This window comes from Palaemon carinicauda, chromosome 40 (genome assembly GCF_036898095.1).
Source record: "Palaemon carinicauda isolate YSFRI2023 chromosome 40, ASM3689809v2, whole genome shotgun sequence".
Lineage (NCBI taxonomy): Eukaryota > Metazoa > Arthropoda > Malacostraca > Decapoda > Palaemonidae > Palaemon > Palaemon carinicauda.
In genome coordinates, this window is record NC_090764.1 from 66998076 (window position 1) to 67020477 (window position 22402).

At 36.5% G+C, this 22402-nt stretch overlaps 1 protein-coding gene across 2 annotated transcripts in view; it reads left to right on the forward strand.

Moving 5' to 3' along the window:
• sp3 (spermathreecae) overlaps positions 1–18011 on the forward strand; it is a 352115-nt gene extending 334104 nt beyond the window's left edge. For both annotated transcript variants that reach the window (XM_068363846.1, XM_068363847.1), the window contains one exon: positions 11934–18011. In XM_068363846.1, the coding sequence (XP_068219947.1) occupies positions 11934–12686 (753 nt within the window). In that variant the 3' untranslated portion in view covers positions 12687–18011. The remainder of the gene's footprint in view (positions 1–11933) is intronic.
• Positions 18012–22402: the final 4391 nt, after the last annotated feature.

Sequence of the window (22402 nt, forward strand, 5' to 3'; positions counted from 1 at the left end):
GAATCTTAATGAAGGAATACGTCACTAGGATATGTTCCTCTAGGCTAGGAGGATGAACAGGGCCATTTTCCAACACCAGCAGGCATTTCAGGGGAAGGCACTCCTCTTCTAAAAATATCTTCACAGTCAGGCCAAAACAAAGGTTTATACATTCGGTGAACATGGTTCTTGTTAACCAGGCTTAGGCATTAGACCTCCATATTACTGGAATCTTCTCCTTAATCATTTTATGGGCCTTGAAGGGTCAAGGAGTCTCAGAGTGATACACCAGCAGGGGTTTCACTTTATAATCCTCACTGGCATTTGCACAGAGTGCAAGGGTAAGCCTGTCTTTCATAGGCTTATGCCTGAGTAGCCTTTTTTTCCTGCCATGATGTACGTCCGACGAGTCATTTTCTCCCAGAAAAGCCCAGTTTTGTTGCAGTTGAAGACTTGCTGGAAGTGTACCCTTCCTGGACAGTCAACATGTCGAATTTCTTAACAAAGGCTTTGGCTGCTTTCGTGTTTGAGCTTGCAGCTTCCCCATAACTCACCACCGAATGAACGCCAGACCGTCTCTTAAATTTTTCAAGCCACCCCTGAGAAGCCTTGAAGTCTGGGGGTGCCTACTCTGGTGTCCCTTCTCCTGCATCTTCTTCGGTCTGAGCATGCACGAGATCACCGAAAAAGGCGCTAGCCTTTTAGCAGATAATTGTTTTGGCGATCATGTGTCCAGCAATTTCCTTGCCCTTAATCCATACAAGCAGCAGTCTCTCCATCTCATCGTGGACAGGGCTCCTCTTTCTGGAGAAAACAGTATTGCTGTGTACAAACCTTTTGTTTCAGGATCGTTCCTATTGTAGACGGATTTCGGCCATATTCCTTCACAATCACACTTAACTGCATGCCAGCCTTGTTATTCTTGATTATTTCCATCAATGTCTCCATAGAAAGCATCCTCTTCTTTCCTTGCACATCAGCAACTTTCTTGGGACCCATGGCTAATAAACTAACGTAATATCACAACACGATACAGTACAATACTGTAGTCATGAAAGCGAAATCACAAACACAAAGTTAATGCGTACGATACCGCTGCTGAAACGAATTGGAAGAGGATTGCCAATACAGTAGATGCTGTCCAATTGGAGAGCAGGATCTTATGGCAGTAGCTAGCATCTGAGTAGGGAGTGTGGGAGGATAGTGACGAGTTTATTACAGGGTGGCGGGGCGCGAATTTTAAAATCAGTCTTGGAGATGATCGGGCTCTCGTACCATACTTCCTTTCGTCGTTCAAAACATTTTTTGCAATGACTCGGAAAATTCTTTGCATCTTGTTTTGTAGAGTGAAAATTTCGTAAGCAAAATCTTTCGTATCAATCGTATCAAGAGGTATGACTGTACCCTCCATTATTCCCTTCTCCAAGCAACCATACCCATATCCAACTTAGCTAGAAAAATAACAAAGCCAGTAATGCATAATCTAGAGATTATAAAAGAAATTGTAAAAGATGTGACAAAAGAGCTATTAAACATTTCTCCAAAGTCTCTACATCAGGTTATTCTTTGTCTCCAAAGCATTGTGTGGTTGGAAACCAGTTATGGATGCTTCTAATCTCAAAACGACAATTCTCACAAAGTTTTCCATGAAAATAAAGGAAGTAGATTGGATGATTTGAATAGACTTGACTGCATATTTCACCAATCTTATCCATTTGAATTCAAAGAATTCCTTTGGTTTTGTCTGTGGTTCCAAGGTTTACCAATGAAAATGTCAGTCTTTTGACCTCAGGACAGCCCTTATATATATCACCAGGATGATAGGCCCCTATTTCCAAAGGCTAAGAATCCTGTGACTCAGAATTCTGTTATAGTTGGCAACTGGCTAATTCTTATGCACTTTGGAAAGGGTGTAGATTCAAGAAGTCTAGTTGCTGAGGTTGTGAAAGAGGTTTGGGTTTCTGGTCTATGTTTATGTCTCTTCTGGTACTAATTCAGAAGATTCTTCATTTGAGGATGTTAACAGAAGTTCCTTTACAGATTTTTCCAACAATGGTGAGTTCAATCTTTCCTTCTATTATTGAAAGTTCAGTGGGTAAAGTCATCGTTAATTCATATGCGCGGAGATTTTAATGTAACTTTGACGTCTTTGGAGTACTGTATATGCATTCCGATACATGCCCTACCAGGAGACCTTTTCCATTTCATCTTAATCTAAACCAGAACAAGATTTCTGACCTAGACACAATCTCGATTCCAGTGATGAAAAGCCAGATTTAACTGCTGAGCTGTTGGGACTCTCTTTCAGTTATCCCAGACCTCTCTCTATTATTATTATTATTATTATTATTATTATTATTATTATTATTATCCATGCTACAACCCTAGTGGGAAAAGCAAGATGCTATAAGCCCAAGGGCTCCAACAAGGAAAAATAGCCCTGTGAGGAAAGGAAACAAGGATATAAATAAACGATATGAGAAAAAATTAACAATGAAATGTTTTAGAAATAGTAACAACATCAAAACAGATATGTCATATATAAACTATAAAAAGACTTATGTCAGCCTGTTCAACATGAAAACATTTGCTGCAATTTTGAACTTTCAAGTTCTACTGATTCAACTACCCAATTAGGAAGATCCTTCCCCAACTTGGTCGTAGCTGTAATAAAACTTCCAGAATACAGTGTAGTATTGAGCCTCATGATTGGAGAAGGCCTGACTATTAGAATTAACTGCTTGCCTAGTATTACGAACAGGATGGAAGTGTGCGAGAAGATCCGAATGTATAGGATGGTCAGAATTATGGAAAATCTTATGCAACATGCATAATGAACTAATTGAACTACGGTGCCAAAGATTAATATCTAGATCAGGAATAAGAAATTTTATAGACCATAAGTTCCTGTCCAACAAATTAAGATGAGAATCAGCAGCTGAAGACCAGACAGGAGAACAATACTCAAAACAAGGTAGAATGAAAGAATTAAAACACCTATTTCACATAGATTCACCCAAAATCTTGAAAGACTTTCTCAATAAGCCATTTTTTGAACAATTGAAGAAGACACAGACCTAATGTATTTCTCAAAAGTAAATTTGCTGTCGAGAATCACACACAGAATTTTAAGAGTCATACAAAGTTAAAGAAACATTATCAATGCTAAGATCCAGATGTTGAGGAACCATTGTCCTTGACCTACTTACAATCATACTTTTACTTTAATTTTTGTTAGGATTCAACTTCATACCCCATAATTTTCACCATGCACAAATTTTAGCTCGATCTCTATTAAGAGATTCAGCAACCCCAGTTCTACATTCAGGAGATTGAATTGATATAAAGAGAGTAGCATCATCTGCATATGCAACAAGCTGTTGTAGGGATCAACCCTTCGTATCCATTGATGAAAACTTATAAAAATGTTCAAGGCCCTTAAGGTTCAGGAAACACTGGTGGTAATAAAAGACTAATGAAGTACAGTATTCTTAGACACTTAAGAGTATTGGCATACATCCAAGATTTAAATATTTTCCAGTAATCTTCCCTCCAATAAACTCATGCCTTTAGTAACAAAAGGAACATTCTAGAGGTAAGTGGTAACTGACACACCAGTCTCCTCGTCTCTTTAGTTTCCTCAGTTTTGTGATACTGATGAGACCATCTCTAGATTGTTGGTTTACTACTGTGCATTAGAATGTCTTCAACTGGTTTTCTTAGCATTTACTGCATAAAATTTACCCAGGAATTTTTCTGGAAGTTTATTATTTGTATTTATTTGGTATACTGTGTCAGGGTCAGTTCTGTGATTTAAGTAATTTTTTAATAATATTGTGAAATGTGCTTTTTCCTCAAAGTACCTCTTATATGAAAGTGCTATGTGACATTGGCTGCTGATCAAGTTAACAGTGCAAAGCATTAAAAGGGAACGTGCTGTCAGTTCAGGGGAAAAGCCAAGGAAGACAAGACTGCTTAATTGTAGTGGGGATGATGACAATAATGACAAGCCTTCACCATTAGATGATTCATATTATCAGCCAATTTTTGGTCGTAATTGAGCATCATAAGCCCTGGACATCACTAGCTTTCTTTGTTAAAGATCATAATCCAATGAATCTTCTCTTAAAATGGTAAATGGTTCTACACACCCTGTTGCCAACCTAATGCAACACCCAAAGTTAGTCAAGTGTTCAAAATATTTCTTTCTGTAAGAGTTCTGAAAGTTCGCTGCACATTACAGATTCTAAAGCTTCTCACAGAACCTCAAATTCTTTATTTACTTTAGACTTCACCCTTGCATGTGGAACCCTAGTCTCTCCATAAGCCAAGTAGACTGTGAGGTAGACGACCAAATGGTTAGTCTGATTCTAATACTGTATCCCTCCACTCGGTAAAGTAAGTGCTCCCAAATTATATCATATTACGTATGGTGATGGCTTGGCATATTGAATGATTCCCTTAAACCTTGCTGAGGTGAACAAAGTTTCAACTAAAGCGCAACTGCTTGCATCATGATTTGTTGGGCAATGTGTACTGTTGGTTTGCAAACTCGGCCTCTAGTTACTCACAGGCAATTCTAGCAGGGTAGATTTAATCGCCAATGGCTGAGCCAAGAGACCTAAAGCCTCTCCCAACCCCTCTTTAGCTCATAACGATGGTGAGGTTACAAACACTACTTGAAACTGTCGAGTTACAGACACTATTAAAAACTCGAGCTTGAGTTGATCTTTAGCCCGTCCAACAGATTGCCATGCAGGAACGTTTCCAATAAGCTTCCACAACTCCTATTTTCAACATAAGATTTAGATTTTTACGTATCTTCTGTGATGAGAAACTTTCACTTTCAGGCATTAAAATTTATAATTGTATGCCAATTTTTAGATATTTTCTATACAAGGCAATTTAATGGCTGTTTTAAGGTCTTTTATTATTTTAAGATATCTAGTAGTCATATATATATTATTTCCATGAATCTCTCCTGATGTCAATACAGTAGTACTGTATTTCTTCTCCAGAAGCTCATTTTATCAACATTTACCCTTAAAATAAAAAGTTCCAATTTTCTCTCCCTTTAATTGACACATGCCTCTAGTAAAGTAATGAAATACTTTATTAGTTAATGGCAAGAAGTGAAGGGCTGGGTCCTCTGTTATTTCTGTTTCTCTGTTGCATCGATTCAACCTCGACGTACTCTTCTTCCCGGTTTTGATAATTTTTATTGTGTTTTAAGTTGCGTCTTCCTCTGGATTAGTTAGTAATTACTGCGCAGGGATAATACTAGAATTTAAATTACCGTTGTGAGGAGTGTGATTGCCTCACTGTTCCTCAGAGGGAAAGTAGGTTTCAAGATTGAATGCAAATATAATTTGCTTTTTATTCCTGAAGGAAATCCGAAGTCTGAGCTAGTTGTTTAAAGCAGTCATGACGAATATGACATACCAGCACCATTCTCCAATACACACTTAATCAGTTAAGTTTTTATAGTGATGGGTTTCAAGGATCTTACCTTATTTAGCTTCTGTTTTTAATCTCAGAAGGCCAGTGAGTCTGCAGATAGGTGGTAATTCTGATCTTACCTGCCCAATTGCTAACCTTAACCTGACTTCAGTAGTGAGGTGTAGTAATAGTGTTCCATTCAGTAAGGGTTCTGAATATTCACTGTACATTGCCAAGTCAAGATCCTCGCATAAAGACTCATTCTCTTTATTTATTCTAAATCCTTCTGCTGTTAAACCCTTGCATTCCTAGTAGCTGTTTTAGACAAGTAGATTGCAAGGTAGAAGACCAATTTCGTAGTTTGAATCTTAATATCCATCCACTCGTTAAAGTAAGTGCTCTTAAGCAACCTTGCTCTTTCATTTGTGGATGGCATTTCATATCATATGACTCTCTTAGGTCTTCAATGTTGCTGGTGTTGTTTCAGCTAAAGCTGATCGATTGCATAATTTTTCGGATGGCAGTGCGCTTCGTTTACTTGAAAGTTTGGCCACTAGCTCAACAAGAGTTAACCTTAGCTTGGTAAATGTAAACGGTATACTTTTAATACTAAATTTAATCTTACTATGTAGACGACTTAAAAAATAGTAGGAATATTTCTATTCCGTGAAAGAAATATAGAAAAGAAAAAGAAAATTTTCATCACATACAGAGAAAAAGACAAAATGATACAAAAGCAAGAAATGTACAAAACTACATTGCAAGTACTCAAAAGGCCCCTTCACTTAAACCAGAGCAAATGTATACTATCCCCCTTGCTAGTTATAAAAAAGTGGGTGGAAGAAGCACCTTATATTTCAGTTTACACTTCTTTACAGGAAGATGAGGATGAACAAAATGCTGATCTATATCCCAGCTGTGTTGAATTATGTCCCTTTTAAACCTGTCAGTTCTCCCTTATCATCGTGGATATAGCAATTAATTTACCTCATTCTTATTCTTAATATTATTATTATTATTATTATTACTAGCTAAGCTACAACCATAGTTGGAAAAGCAGGATGCTATAAGCCCAAGGGCTCCAACGGAGAAAAAGAGCCCAGTGAGGAAAGGAAACAAGGAAATAGATAAACTACAAGAGATGCAATTTTAGAATAGAAATAATCCTACTATTTTCTAAGTCTTCTACATAATCAAGTCTCGTTTAGTCTGAAAACTTTCTATACTTCAGAGATGTTTTGACTGCTTTAAGACTAATCAGTTACATAATCTTGCTCTTATGTCAATTTAATATCTGTTTTCAGTCCCTCATTACTGCTAATAAATAGAAATCTTTAAATGCAGCATTTAAAAGCTGGTTTACTTAAGTATTTCTTTTTGTTGGTAATAATGTAGGAAGTGTTCTGGAAATACTTTCCTTTGTTGCTTCTATAATAGAGGTTATAAAAGTGGAGAAGGTCAGGCTAGTTGATTATGAAGGGAATGATGATGGCAATGCCACTCCAGCCTTTGTCTTTCCAACAGCCAAATGTGTTTGGTTTTTGTTAGTCATATTGAGAATTTAATGACATTAACTCCATTTTTGGAAGCTCAGAAACCAGTAAGGTTTCAATTCAGGGTGATATTTCAGGCCTATCCCACCTGTTTCAAACCCCAACGTAACTCCTCAAGTGGTAGTTTGTGGATCTAGTGCACCATTCATTAAGAGTTCTCATGGTACACAGCACATCCTGGGTTAAGAGATCCTCTCATAGTGCCTCACTTTTGCTGCTAAACTCTCACACTACCATATTTCTAACTGCTCTTTTAAACACTTAGAATTTATGAGGAGACAGAAGACCAAGATGGTAGTGTGGGGCCTTCTGTCTTTTCTCACTCTAGTAAATCCCTTTAAACCACTGCTTATCCCTTTTGTGGTGAGATGGTAGTCTTGATATTTTATTATTTTGCAATGAAATGAACGGCCTCCACAACTCTTAGTATTATGTAGTTAGCATGGAAATTAATGCGATTCCCTTAGGCTGAAGGTTTCCTTTTGAATAATTATATTAAAGATTTATTAAATCTCTTCAGTTACATCATGTTTGATTGGCTGTGTCATATATTGCAAACTCAGCCACTAACCCATCTCGCTTATTTGAACAAGTCCTTTCTTCTCATACGCATCAGTTCCCATATATGGTAAGAAGACCATTGAAAAACTCTTTAGTAAGGTCTTTATAATAGATTATTAAAAATGCCATACGGTAGTTGAAATTAGTCTTTTATATAGGCTATTTAATAGTATTCAAATAAGTTGCTAAAGGTAAGTTATCCCAAATACAAAGTAAGGTGGGTAATTCTAGTTATCGTTAGTGTTGAGGCCTTTTATCTCACAAGACTGATCATTGCCAATCAAGTCCTGAATTATGATCTGTTTCCTGCCTCTGAACCCATCAGTAAGGAAATTACAGATTATTTTAACAAATGCCATAATGAATGCTTTTAAATCTCTTGATGTAAGCTGTATTAAAAGATTTATAGAATTAGTTTGAAAGCTGTAACTTTGAAAAAATTGTCAGTATATTTATCGGTTACTTTATTCAAATATTTTGTTTTAGATACTGTATTTATTAACCCTGGAAAATATGAAGTTAGACCAGGAACTACTAATGGCAGAGCAGTGTTTACAGACTTAAGTTGTCACTAGATCAATTCAAAACCATTGGCGTACAAGATCACCCTCCCTGTAAATTTGCAGGTATCCAAGATTTAAACTTAATTTTGGAATATCTGTCAGGGCCACCCATACTAGGTTGGTTTGCTGTGAGCAATCAGACCAGTCTCCAACCATCATTGATCTGCAATGGTCAGCATGAAAAACTGGCCAAACCCCATACATGAATACAACAACCCTGTCTCGTCTCAGAGTCCCTGGCGGCAGTGGAACAATTGCCTAAGGTGTTGGGAAGATACGTCTCACTACATGGGGTGCTAAAAATTGTCTAGGAAAGACGATCTTGTTGTGTTACCAAGAGACGAAATAAATAGATTGGATAATAATGATTTTCATAGTTTTAACGTTTTTGAATACCAGTTAAATTGAGAAGGGCGTCTATGACTGTATCGGACTCTGCATGTTTTATTATTAAGAGAAGAAAACATGTATGTTTCTTAATGGTGAGACAGTCTCTGGGGATGGCAATCTACATTTATACATTGTCTTCCTCTATTTTAGGGCTTAATGTAGATTTAGATAGAATTTATACGAATTTCAAATCGTCTTGTGTCCAAAATGCAATATAATTTCTTGTCAAATGAAACTCACAAAGAATAAGATCCAAGTCTTATAAAAGCCTTGAAGATTATTGTTCAGGATATTAGGAGTACAGCTATGTTACTTCTTTTTTCATACATCTTTCTTTTGAAAGAATTTTAATGGCAAATCAATGGTATACTTTGTTCGTGTTTACTGAACATTATCTTGAAGAATCCTGGTTTTCTTATTGAGATTGAATACTCTAGTTCCTATAGTGGCTGCTGGCGATATAATCTTAATATTTTTTAGTCCAGTTAATATATAAATTTCTTATTTTCTAAATATTTCAGGTATCTTTTGAAAAATAATCTGGAGTCCCATTTTTCAAGGATGGTTTTTTACTATTAATGTAGACCTATTGAGTCCTAAGTTTTTATTATTTTATATGGTCTTTTTTATTCAATGATTTTCCTATCCCGTTCATTTTCTGTCATCCTGCCTCCATCAGTGCGTGGTAGTCAGCAATATGAACATCAGGGAAGGTTCATAGAAATAAAGAATATTTTGATAATGAAATTGTTATTTCTATACTTGCCAGATGTTCATATACTTGTCCCCCTCCTCCCCACTGACTTGAGATGTCAAGAGGATATGGTATTCGACTTCAAAACCGAAATATCAAAGAGACCTAGGCACTTCCCTCCTTACCATTAACTGTTAGTGTGTCATCACTTTACTAGAGGTATATGTCTATTGGAATGAAAGGAAATGGGAAATAATTTCTGTAATCCGAGTAGTAGGTTGGCCAGGGCACCAGCAACCCATTGAAATACTACCCCTAGAGAGTTATTGGCTCCTTTGACTGGCTAGACAGTACTACATTCATTTTCCCTTTGCCTACAGATACACCAAATATTTTGGCCTATTCTTTAAATATTCTCCTCAGTCCTCATACACCTGACAACACTGAGATTACCAAAAAGTTCTTCTCTCCAGGGGTTAACTACTACATTGTAATTATTCAGTGGCTACTCTCCTCTTGGTAAGGTAAGAAGAGAGACTTTAGCAATGGTAAGCAGCTCTTCTAGGAGGACACTCCAAAATCAAACTATTGTTCTCTGTACCATGGTCTTCCACTGTCATGGGTTAGAGTTCTCTTGCATGAGGTTACACTCGGGCATACTATTCTGAATTATTTTATTACTCTTCCTCTTATTTTGTTAAAGTTTTTATAGTTTATATATGAAATATTTATTTTAGTGTTGTTACTGTTCTTAAAATATTTTATTTTAATTGTTAATTTCTTCTCTTATTTCCTTGTTTCCTTTCCTCACTGGGCTATTTTCGCTGTTGGAGCCCCTTGGCTTAAAGCATCCTGCTTTTCCAACTAGGGTTATAGCTTAGCAAGTACTGTAATAATGATAATAGTAAATGTTGATAAACTGGGCTTCTGGAGAAGCAGCAATATGAACAATTGGTGAGTGTAGAAATAACAAATTTTATTTTTTTAGATGGGAGGAATTTAGGCGGTGTTACAGTATTTGAACCTTTGTAAAAGCTTTCACCTAAGATATCACAGGTAAAATTCCTTTCTTTTGGCTTTGGCATCAGAAAACTAATCGGTGAATTACAAGCAATATCTTTTAAAGTAGTCAGTGGTAATCATAAAAGGATTTCATCTCTTTAGCCTGATTTCAGAGCTAAAAAGGACTAAAATTTGGTTTTACTATAATTGTTTTAGTTTCCTTCTTCATGATGGAAAGTGATTACTAGTTTCAAAAGTAGTTTTCCATGTGCAGTAAGAGGCGTTCAGCAACACTACTATTGGATTAGAGATAATGGGCCTAATTTTTTTTATGCACAGTGCGACCTCTATCCAAGCATGTAGGGTCCTTTAACATTACTGTTTGGTCATGAAACCCTTAAAAGAATTTTATCCAATTCTAATGAAAGCTTTGAAAATGAGGATTCATTATATAAGAAATATAGCATCATATAGAACTCTTGCTAAATTCTTTCTTAAAATACGGTCATACGTGTCAACTTGTACGGTTGACCTGTGAAACTTATGGTTTTTAAAAGAATTTTGCTTTGTATGGGCATAGAACTGATTTTTACGGATTCCTAGAACTTTCCAGCCTATCATTTTCATTTTGCTTGTATATCATATATAATTTACATAATAAAGCCCAGTGCTCCAAAACCACTCTAGTTCTTCCCTTACTGTACTTAGTGCTTCACCAATTTCCTCTTCTTTTTTTCCAATGTTCACTGACATCTCTGAAATGAATGGAGTTCACAGAATGTTGCCCCTATCAGATTTTTGTTATTGTGTTTTTATTATGACATAAAATCTACTGAAAACGATGTCACAACAAATATATGTCGAGACACAAGATTATTGAGTTTTCCATGAGTAAGGATCCTAAAGAAACCTTAAGGTATTCTTAGAGATCCTTTACAGATTTAACATACATGGTGTTGACATGTATGAACGGTTTTAGAGGCAGGTCAATGGCATACCAAATCTATAATTGCTAAACATAGTGTGTTGGTTAAGTGTCACAATTGCTGAATTATAGCACGGTGAATCTAATTGGTTTGTTAGTAGAATAATCCTTTAGGGTTTGCAGCCGAGTAACATTTCAAATTTAATTTTTTTTTGTTTTTCATGAAATTATATATTTAGTTCCATAGTAATTAAGTTTTAATGTTATATAGTTGAGTAATTAGTGAAGATAGTGATATTCAGAAACTCAATCTAGATTTTGTATTACCCCAAAGCCTAGATGACAGGTAAATCTAGTATATTATTTAATGGATTATACAAAATTAATGCCCTACCTGTTTCCCTCACTGGCTACCAACCACAACTATAGTGTGGGTGTCAGCAATATGAACATCAAGGGAGGTTCATAGTAGTAAACAAAATTTGAATGATAAAATTTGTTATTTCTGTACTCGCCTGACGTCCGTATACATGTCTACCCCTCCTCCACTGACTAGTGTCATCAAGAGAATAGGGAATTATTTTTACTGTGACTGAAGAAGCGATAAAATGTGCACAGCATGTTATTGTTGTTAGACACTAGTAAGTCATTTATTTTACTAGAAGCATTAGTATATTGGAAGGAAAAAAAATGGGAAATCAACATACCAAGCTTCCATAGACAAAAGCAATTTGAAAATCCCATTAGTAATGTATATCAATAACAAATTTCATTATTAAATTTCTGTTTTTATTAAAAATTAGTACAAATTTTTTTCTGCCTTTTAGAAGCCTCGTGTGTCTGTGCAAGATGACACTGACTTCGTGTTGCCAGTAAATGGGATAGAAACTCACTTATCTTCGTGCGGAGTTCTTGCCTCAAGCCTCTCCCCATCCCTTACTCCTCCTCCTCGATATCCTTCACCTCCTGTTACGCGTTGCTACAGTGACTCTGCTATTTTGAACAGTAGGATAAATTCGAGAAGTATCGGAGGAATTGGCAGTCATCGTTCCCCAACTCCGGAAATACTGGTAAGTGAAATTTCCGAGAATTCCCAGGCACCAGCACTCACCCCAACCTTTGGAGGTTTGTCTCCATCTCTCTTGATGCAAAGGGTGAGGAAGATCTCTCACTCATCTGATGAAGTGGATGTTCGCGATGAAAGAGATGGATCAGGAAGTAGTGTTTTAAGAGCTTCGTCAGCTACAGATCTACAGTTGCACCTTCCTTCCAGTCATTCTGAGGGCCATATTGGAGGCTCATCTGTCCCATCAGGCCGAACTGGACAGAGTGGTGATCAGTCAAATCCACTGTCTCCGCTATCAGCCTTGAATAAGGAATCAGTGCTTGCCCCCTTTTCTGTCCTTGCACGGGGAGTTCAAAGCCTTGCGCCTAATGCTGGTCGGTTAGCAAGGGGCATGCAAAGTATTGGTGCCAACTTAGATCCACGGAAACTACGTATTCAAAGAAGGCAGCTGGAAGAGGATCCAATTCTAAAAGAACGGGAAGCAAGTAGTAAAACGAAAATAATTCACATCTAAATGGACAATAATTTCCCCCTTTGTGTGTGTAAATTTATATTTTGGATTTATTTGTTATATCATATTCTGTCCCTTATGCAGTTAGTTAATGTGAAAATAAAGACATTGTACAGCTACAGATACATGTGATTTTTAGTATATACGCCAAAGTACGGACAATTCTTTTAGCATTTATTTATTTAAACTGTTATTTATTGCTTATTTATTAGTAGTTACACAACTACAAAGAACTAAGGTTATGTCTGTGTTTTACACTTGAGAAGAAATAAATTGTATATTTTAATGCATGTAATGCACATAAATGTATTTCATGATGTACATATTTATATTTCCCTACAAAGATTGTAATTAGATTTTTCAGTTGTAGTAAGGTTTGATGTTTATTTCTATATTTGATCCTATGTGATTATCCTGTTGCAACTAGAACACTCAGCGATACTTTGTTTGAACTTTTGTATAGAATACCAAAGCGTATTGATATTGATGTTTTCACACTTACTGTTTTGGCACGTCACTTTTCTTCCATTTACAGATTCTGTATTAATTATCCATAAAGATATACTACAGTTCATCTAAGCAAAAACATAAAATTTTGAGGCTGGCATCCAATTTTTATAGTCTGGTCTTCGTGTAGATTGTGAAGGATTCACAGGGTAAAAACTTGCCAAAGGAACTTATTACTTTTTACTCATTTTCATGAGTGTGTCAGCAGGGAAACTTTCAGATTTAGAAACTGCTTATGTACTACTGAATTGCTTTATCTATTGGATGATTAGACTAATTGATATTTTTTAAAGATGTTAATTTGATCAGCAATTACCAACAATATACGTTGGATTATTCCAGCGAAGTAGTGCAGTGGAATGATAATGTCATATTCATCTTTGTATTGCATAGGAATTGTACAGGTCTTTAGCTGTAGATATGTAAAGACCGTAGGTTACCCCCACTGGACACACATCAAGTTCAACGTAATTTGTATAAAAGATTAAATACAAGTGTGGATATAAGATGAAACCAGCTTGTAATTGAAAATCGCTTATGATTATTCCATCAGTCTATGGCATGCTTATTATTATTTTTGAAACTATTGTACTTGATTACTAATTGAAAATGATGAGGCCTTTGATGTACCTTAGTATCTGAATGTTTGGCTTCATCAATTATTTTCTCATAATTTTAAGATGATATCTTTAAACTTTTAATTTTAACTTCACAGAATTTTCTTCTTTCCAACTGTTACTAATTGATTGTATCCATCACTGGATATTTTCATCTCTTTTAAGGATGTTTTGACTCCTTGTATTTTATGGAAATTTGATTTTTACTCCTTTCATGGTACTGAAAGTAATTCTGGACATTGATAAACAAGTGGTAAATTACTTCCGAGAATAAATAAACCTGGAATATTACTGATACTACATACTTACCCAAGGCTGTCCGTATGTATAACATAGAATATAATTAAATTAGGAAGTAACCCCCCTTAACATCTTGACATCAGGTAAATTAAGATCTGACTTAGAGTAATATAAAGATATGTATTTTTAGGATTAATGTGTTGTGTGGTGTCCAAGGGCTTTCCTGTAAACGACTAGAACAGAGAATCCAATAGGGCATCATTTACTAGAGAAATGTTATTTCCTCTGCTCTAGGGTCAAGTTTCAATGTGCAAAGCATGGATTCAGTGTGTATAAGGGAGACTCGCGTATTGGTCACATCCCGTGGAGAAAATTCTTAGTCTACTGTTAAGTAACAGGAGTCAAATTATGATTATTTTTTACTATTAGTAATCATGTTTTAGTTTTGTATCTTATCTATTCCAGTTTTATGAATTTTATTTCTCTTATTTTTATCAAAAGCTTGCTAAATATAATCCCTTGCAGAAATTTTTTTACTAACATAGTATAGTATTTTTTTTCTTGTACTAGCCAAACTCGGAAATTTGCAAACCTGTATGTTAACCAGTGACCTGAGGAGGATTTTGACCTTTATATTTCTTGGCTGAATATAAACTCCTTTTTGATAGTCTGTTTTCTTTATCTCTGTCATAGCTTTCTGTTTCTTTAGAGCATCAGTTAATTTTAAGATAGAGAGGTGATGACATGTTAGTGTTTTGAATTGCAAAATGTCACACTTTATCAGCCAAAGGAATCCTTTTATTGACCCCAACGGTTTTCTGAGAGGACATTTACGTCTCAGCGACGCCACCGCCGAGTCAGATTACACACAAGTTAATCGTTAATTGTTTGGTCATGAACATTCCATGATGCAATGGAGTACGTTAGTTGAATCTTATACGTAGTCCAACCGCTTGCTTGACTTATGCATGTAACTTCAGAATAGGCTGTGAATTTTGGCAATTAGTGACCATTATCACTTAATTCTAGGAAGCCTTCTATCACATCTGCTACTGGCAAAATTACTCGTGCAAGGAAAAATCCTATCTTTTGATTGAACTCCTCCGGATGTTCATGATACTGCCATCTTAACGCAAGGTCATATATCTTCTTAAGAATATATTTTGACAAATGGAAACAGCAGCAGGCAATTGTTGCATTAGGAAATATTTCTGCAAAACTCTTTCTCGACCCTAGGTCAAAATACGTTAGTAATGACGTGGGATTCAGTGGAGAGCGAAACTGCAACAAATTTGTGAATAGTCAGTCATAAGTTTCCTTAATCTTATTGGGAAGAAAACAAAAGCATGAGGAATACTGAATGGTACCCTCTTAGATGTGAGGGCAGTAAAGTTGATATATTTATGGGCAAATTTAAAAAAAGCTCCATCTGCTGCCCAATTTTGCAACTATATCACATTCAAACTTTCTTCTCTTGCAAAGATAATAATTCTATTTTTGTCATTTATGCCATTATTAACAACCAGAAGCATCTGCCCACTTTGGGAAAGAAGATACTTTAGGATTTAGATTTAACCAGTTGTCTCCAACAACAAGCATTCTTCTCAATTGTCAAAGCAGTGGGTATTTCGGCCATGCAAAGTTTGTCATAGTTTGACAGAGTTGCAAGTGGTTGCCTCTAGTAAGGATATCACAGATTATTTCAGATTGGAAATGGACTCCTTTATGTTTATTGTAGCTGCAGCTAAACTGTGAGTGATTATGAGCTTATTTCATCATTTCATGGTTCTCAGTATGCTTTCTTGGTCTATCGGATGATCTCGCACATTTCCAATCGGTTTTCATTTCGGTAGTGATAACAAGGATTTTCATCAAGTACAGTATATCTCCGTCTGACTGGGATTTCAAGAACTGTATCTGTGGTATGGCTTCAGTTTCTAAAAAAAAAGAAAAGAAAAATCAAAGGGGTTTATTATGAAAAAGTTAATTGATAGAAATATTGCAATATGATATGTTCAAGAAAACAAACTAAATGGGCACTACTAAAGCAACACAAAGATGTCAGTAAAAGTCAAGAAATGAGCAGAGTACTGTACTCAATTATCCTACCACCTTTTTGGACATGTGTATTTTGGGGCAGGGCTTGGGACCCTCTCAACTCACCTATCTGCTGACATTGGGTTCATTTTGCCTGGAATAAGGATTCACTAGCAGAGAGCTCGAGAGAAAGTGCCGCATATCTCCTTTCAATGTGGGTGAAAGCATTCGCTAAGATTTTACATTCCTCTGAGTTTTTACACAGTAAAGGACTTTGGGATCTCATTCCCAACATCATTAGATTTGGCAGTAATGGATTTTGGTAGAGGGGTCATGTAGGACCAGGGCAACCTTCCAAGTTGTAGATTTTGAGTCTGAGAGAGATTTAGACCCTGAAGAGGAGGCTGCCTTACTTTGGGGTTTTTTAGAGGAGACTTCTTGTCTTCCCTGGGAGGCTGTAATGCATTCAGTAGTGCTTGAACTTGTGGGTCTCTCATATACACAGAGTCTGTCCTGTGCATGTTGAAAGGCTGGCCCTAAAGATAGGGGAGACAATATTATTTTGGTAAATTATGTTGTATCAGGTTCCCTGTTCTAGCCTTTTATAGGAGTCAAAAATAAGGGTTTCCTTTGTAAAAACCACTTTTATGATACTTGATCTCCTATACACTAAGGTATAGACTGGGTCAGTTTACTTATTGGATTAAAAAAACATCCGCCGAATATTTATAAATTGTGCGCTATTGAAATGTACTGTAAAAATTTTATATTTTGAGTCTCCATGCTATATATTACTGTAGATATTTGTAGTTCATGTACCATTGATTGTTTTTGTTAGTGCAATAAGTATACAGAACTTCATTTGATAAATTTTTGTTTTTAGAATCGAAGCACACATCATTAAGTAAGTCCCACACAAGTACAAATCTGTTATGTAATACTCTACTGCAAAATATTCAACCATGTTAGCTGAGAATTGAGTCCTGATGATGCCTCTCAAATGAATGTAACTTACTGGAGAGAGCCTCCTGCATTCGTTATCACAAATTTCATTGCAGTGTCACCCCTCATATGAAAATTAGTTAACTGATTGGAATTGTTAACAGATGATCTCCTCCGTTGTTCTATGAAATCAGCACAGATATATTTTCATGCATTATAATATCAAGAGTTATTAATGACAGGTTGTAAATCCCCAATATATTGTGAGGGTAAATGTAGGAGAGAAGGATGCATGGCATCTTTATTATGTAAAAGGACATTGTTGAAAGTTACCAGCCAGGCAAGAGACAGTTATTGGAAAAGATCATTAGATGTTAAATAAAAAAATGAGTTAACAATTCAATACTCTGTAAGATTTCTCAGTTAACTTATTTCAGAGTCAAGATATTAGTTACAAAGTGTGTTATAACATTAGTATTTTTTATATTGCTTAACCATTGAGATCTCAGTGTCATCAATTAATATCATCTTGTTTTCAACCTTTGAAATTTTGGTAAATTTGTTTTAAAAGAAACTAAAAAGATTTCCTTAGAGAATCAATGAGAGGCCACTGACGATAGTTCGGCAAGGAAACAAAGCTATGTACTAAGAAACACTGTTAAATAATACTGTATATATGTAGTTCAGATGTTAAAATGATTTGCATAATTGTTTTTCTTACTGTTGTTATTTGAACATTTTTTCTATGTTCAAGTGTCTATTAGTTTCCAATGAATCCATCCCCCAAAGTGTTCTTGAAACTCCAAGATGATAAGATTTGGTTTTTTCTTTTCACAAATGGGAATCCAGTCAGTGTTGGTGAAACTCATTTTTGTTTTACAGAATTTCATGCGTTAAGAAACCCTACAAAACTTGTGTTATGAGAGTTAGAAACATATACAAAGTTTTAGTTTATTATAATGTGCTGACTCAAAATATTTTTTTTCTTTTTTTTTATAGAAAATTTTGAACAATTGATGAACTGAGAACATAACATATGAACAACGTTTCTCGCTTATTTCTTTTTTTTTTAAGATGAATTTCCCTAATAGATTTGTCCCTTGTCATTTGCAGCTTATGAAATACATCTCAATCGATGATTGGCTGTGTACATTGTTAACCCTTTTACCCCCAGGCTCTTTGAAAATTTCCAACCCTTAACCCCCAATGGGTTATTTTTTCCCCAGCACATTTTGCAGTATATTTTCTTTAAATTGCTCTAACAGCCTTAATTTTTGTCATAGAGAGGTCAGGTTGGTATCATTCTCTTGGAAAATGCCTGAATTTTTTCAAAAAATTATCAAAAATATGAAAAAAAAATTTTATAGCATTTTTTTGCAAGGACGTACCGGTACGTCCAGGGGGGTAAAGGGATGAGTTTTGTGAAACGTACCAGTACGTCCTTTGGGGGTAAAAGGGTTAACATGTTTGGCTATTTGTGGCATAGTTTGGAAATTAAGATGTGGTATTTAATTTTTTTTAATTTTAGTTATTTTACGTGTTATTCTGGAAGTTTATGAATCTTACTTTTACATCCCAAATTTTATGAAGAAAGACACTTTACAGAGAAAGATTAAACATCAAAAGGAAAAATCATAATGGTGTATTTAAAAGAAAATTCAAAATCTCCAAATTTTAATGTACTTATGGAATTTGAGTTTATTAAAATGAAATATAGAGTTAGACTGTAAACTTTAAGTGAAATGAAATAGCAAGTTATATCCTCCGCAAGTTAAGGCTGTGCTAAGGAAAAACAGGCATTTTTCCAAGCTTACAGCACACAAGCAATGGCTCATGAATTACTATCAGTATACTGTATGTATGGTCATTACAAAGGAAAAGGGGAGGGAGATAGATATACACACATCTTTTGGAAGTCTAGAAATTTATTTGGTCTAACTTCAGTTCTTGGTTATGGATTGATTTCTTTCATGTTCAGCTTTAAAACAATAGAAAATCGTGAAATATTCTGGATCTTTATAATCCTACGCAATAAATATCATAAAGATATATATATATATATATATATATATATATATATATATATATATATATATATATATATATATATATATATATATATATGAACTACAGTGTACAGTGAACCCTCGTTTATCGCGGTAGATAGGTTCCAGACGCGGGCGCGATAGGTGAAAATCCGCGAAGTAGTGACAGCATATTTACCTATTTATTTAACATGTATATTCGGACTTTTAAAACCTTCCCTTGTACGTAGTACTGTTAACAAACCACCCTTTAATGTACAGAACACTTAATGCATGTACTACAGCACCCTAAACTAAAACAGGCACAAATATTAAAGGCGATTTTATATCATGTGTTTCCTAAACACCTAAAAAGCACGATAAAAAATGGCAACCAATGTTTTGTTTACGTTCATCTCTGATCATAATGAAGAAACAAACTCATTTAGTGTACACATATATGTACGTATGGTTAGTTTTTGCATCGATTATATTGATTATACAGTACTGTATGTTGATTTTTTTATTACCAATGTTTTAGTTTACGTATATTTCTTAGGACTTCCAAATGAAATCTTTTTCTTTATGACGCCGCCTGAAACGACGGCGTGTACGCTCAGTAAACAACCACGCTCAGAACAAACAAGGCATTTAACACGCATGATGATAGTGATAAATAATGATACAGTACATACAGTATTTACAGTAAAAGCATTTACAAAATATGTTACCTTACAAATATAAATTATACAGTACTTGTACGTAGCAAAGCAGGAAAACAATTTGAGAGAGAGAGAGAGAGAGAGAGAGAGAGAGAGAGAGAGAGAGAGAGAGAGAGAGAGAGATTGTTTTACGTACGTAAATGTAAATTTTAAACAAAAAAAATATGATAGGTTACAACATGTAGACTTTTAAAACCTTCCCTTTAACTTAATGCATACAGTACGTACATTACTAAACTATAAAACAGGTTAAAGTAAAAAATAAAGATTGTTACTGTACTCACCACGAAAGAAGTTCAAGAAAAACTTGAATGACGATGGCGATGAATTTGCTGCACAGTAGAAATGATGATGATGAAGCTGATGATGTGTTCTACTGTGCAGTCAATGATAGTATTTTACGTCTCTTCAGACGGAGGTGTCTTTTCCTGGGACACCTCTTCAACTTCTTCAATTTCTTCCGAAGGCGTACTAGCAGGAGGAACTGGCTCTTTTTTGCGAGGCTGAAAAAACATTGTGATCGGAAGTTGTTGCCGCTGCTTCTTTTTTCGATCCAAGAGCATCCTGTAGGGAGTCGTGATGTCATCAACCTTGTTGCAGAATTGCATCGAGCGAACCATATCCTCGTCCCACTCTTGCAACATTTCTTTCGCCTCCTTCATATGGTTGCAGAACTTGGCGAGCCGTTCTAATGTTAAGCCCGTTTCTTCTACATTTTCTTGGGTCTCTTCCTGGGTACCCTCACTCTCTTCCTCACTTGCCGATTTCGTCAGGTCTTCGAGGTCTGCGTCAGTTAGGGGCTGGGAATGGCAGTCCAACAACTCGTCGACGTCTTCAGTCGTCATGTCGCCAAACCCGTCACCCCCAATTATGGCAGCCAACTGCACAGATTTCCGTATTGCAGAGTGTTGGATTTCCGACGGAGTAAATCCCTTGTCGTCGTAAACAATATCGGGCCACAGCTTCTTCCAGCTCGCATTTACGGTTGCAGGTTTCATCTCTTGAAGTGCCTTTTGAATATTCTGCAGGCACGTGGCTATGGTGTACTGCCGCCAGTACGCCTTCAAGTTGAAGTCTTCATCCTCGTCATCTTGGGCAGCATCCACACACGCAACGAGGTCCGCCAAGGTATTCTTCGTGTAGAGGGCCTTGAACGCCCTGATAACCCCCTGGTCCATTGGTTGAATTAATGACGTGGTGTTGGGTGGCAGGAACTCAACCTGAACGCCCTCACGCGACAGGTCAGTTGCGTGTCCACCAGCGTTATCCATAAGGAGAAGGATCTTGAATGGCAAGCCCTTCTCTAAGAGATATTCATGGACTTGCGGGATGAAACACTGGTGGAACCAGTTGGAGGTCAGCATCTTCGTAATCCATGCTTTTTGATTATGCATCCAGTACACGGGAAGGAGATTCTTATTTTTGTTTTTCAAAGCGCGAGGATTTTTCGACTTATAAATAAGCCCCGGCTTTAACAAAAATCCAGCAGCATTGCCACACATCACGAGGGTAACGCGATCCTTGAATGCCTTAAAGCCAGAGGCTTTGGCTTCCTCTTTGAACAGGAAAGTTCGCGACGGCATTCTCTTCCAAAACAAGCCGGTTTCATCCATATTAAACACTTGTTCCGGCTTGTATCCACCTTCAGCGATAATGTTCTTGAAAGTCTGGTTCACGTAAGTTTCAGCAGCGGCAGTGTCAGCGGAAGCAGACTCCCCATGCAGGGAAACGCTTTTCAGGGCGAAGCGTTTCTGAAACTTCGCGAACCATCCTTTGCTGGCGGAAAAACGTTGTTTCTGACGCTGGGAATCAGTGGAGGTCCCTGGTTGAGGATCATCTACATCATCATCTTCTTCAGCATGGTCGCCATCGTCGTCATGAGGTTCCTTTGCCGCAAAATTCTCATACAAGCTCAAAGCCTTTGTTCGGATGGTGTTCGTATCCAACGCTATGTTCTTCTTCCGACAGTCGGCAATCCACACAGCTAAAGCACCTTCCATGCGTACGATCGTTTTATTACGCGTTGTAACGACTCGCTTCGCTGATCTGCTAAAGGTGATTGCAGCAGTCTTTCTAATGTTCGCCTCGTCCTTCTTGATGTAGCGAACGGTGGATTCGTTGATGCCAAAATGGCGGCCGGCGGCCGCGTAACTTCTACCATCTTTTAACATGTCGAGAAGCGTAACCTTCTCAGCTATCGTCATCATTCTTCGGTGGCGTTTAGGCTCACTACCAGCCTTACTAGAAGCAGAACGCTTGGGAGCCATTGTAACAAAGTTCAACAAAAAGTTCAACTTAAAACAGTCGCACACAGCACAGATTAAACTTCACAAAGTTAAGAACGTCTACTCAGCAATACGCGGAAAGAGAAAGTGAACGATGCAGCCCCGCGAGAACTGTGATGCTGCGGGTAGAAGATGCGGGCAAAACACCAATCACAGGCTAGATAACAAAACTTGAGTTTTGATTCATCATCTATCAGCGCTTGAACCAATCACAACCCGTCTTACAGTACATGGTGCGTTGGTTACTCATAGAAGATGCCCCGCGCATACTGAACGTACGTAGATTAAGTACAATACCGTAATAATAATAAATAATGATAATAATACTGTACAGTAATAATAATA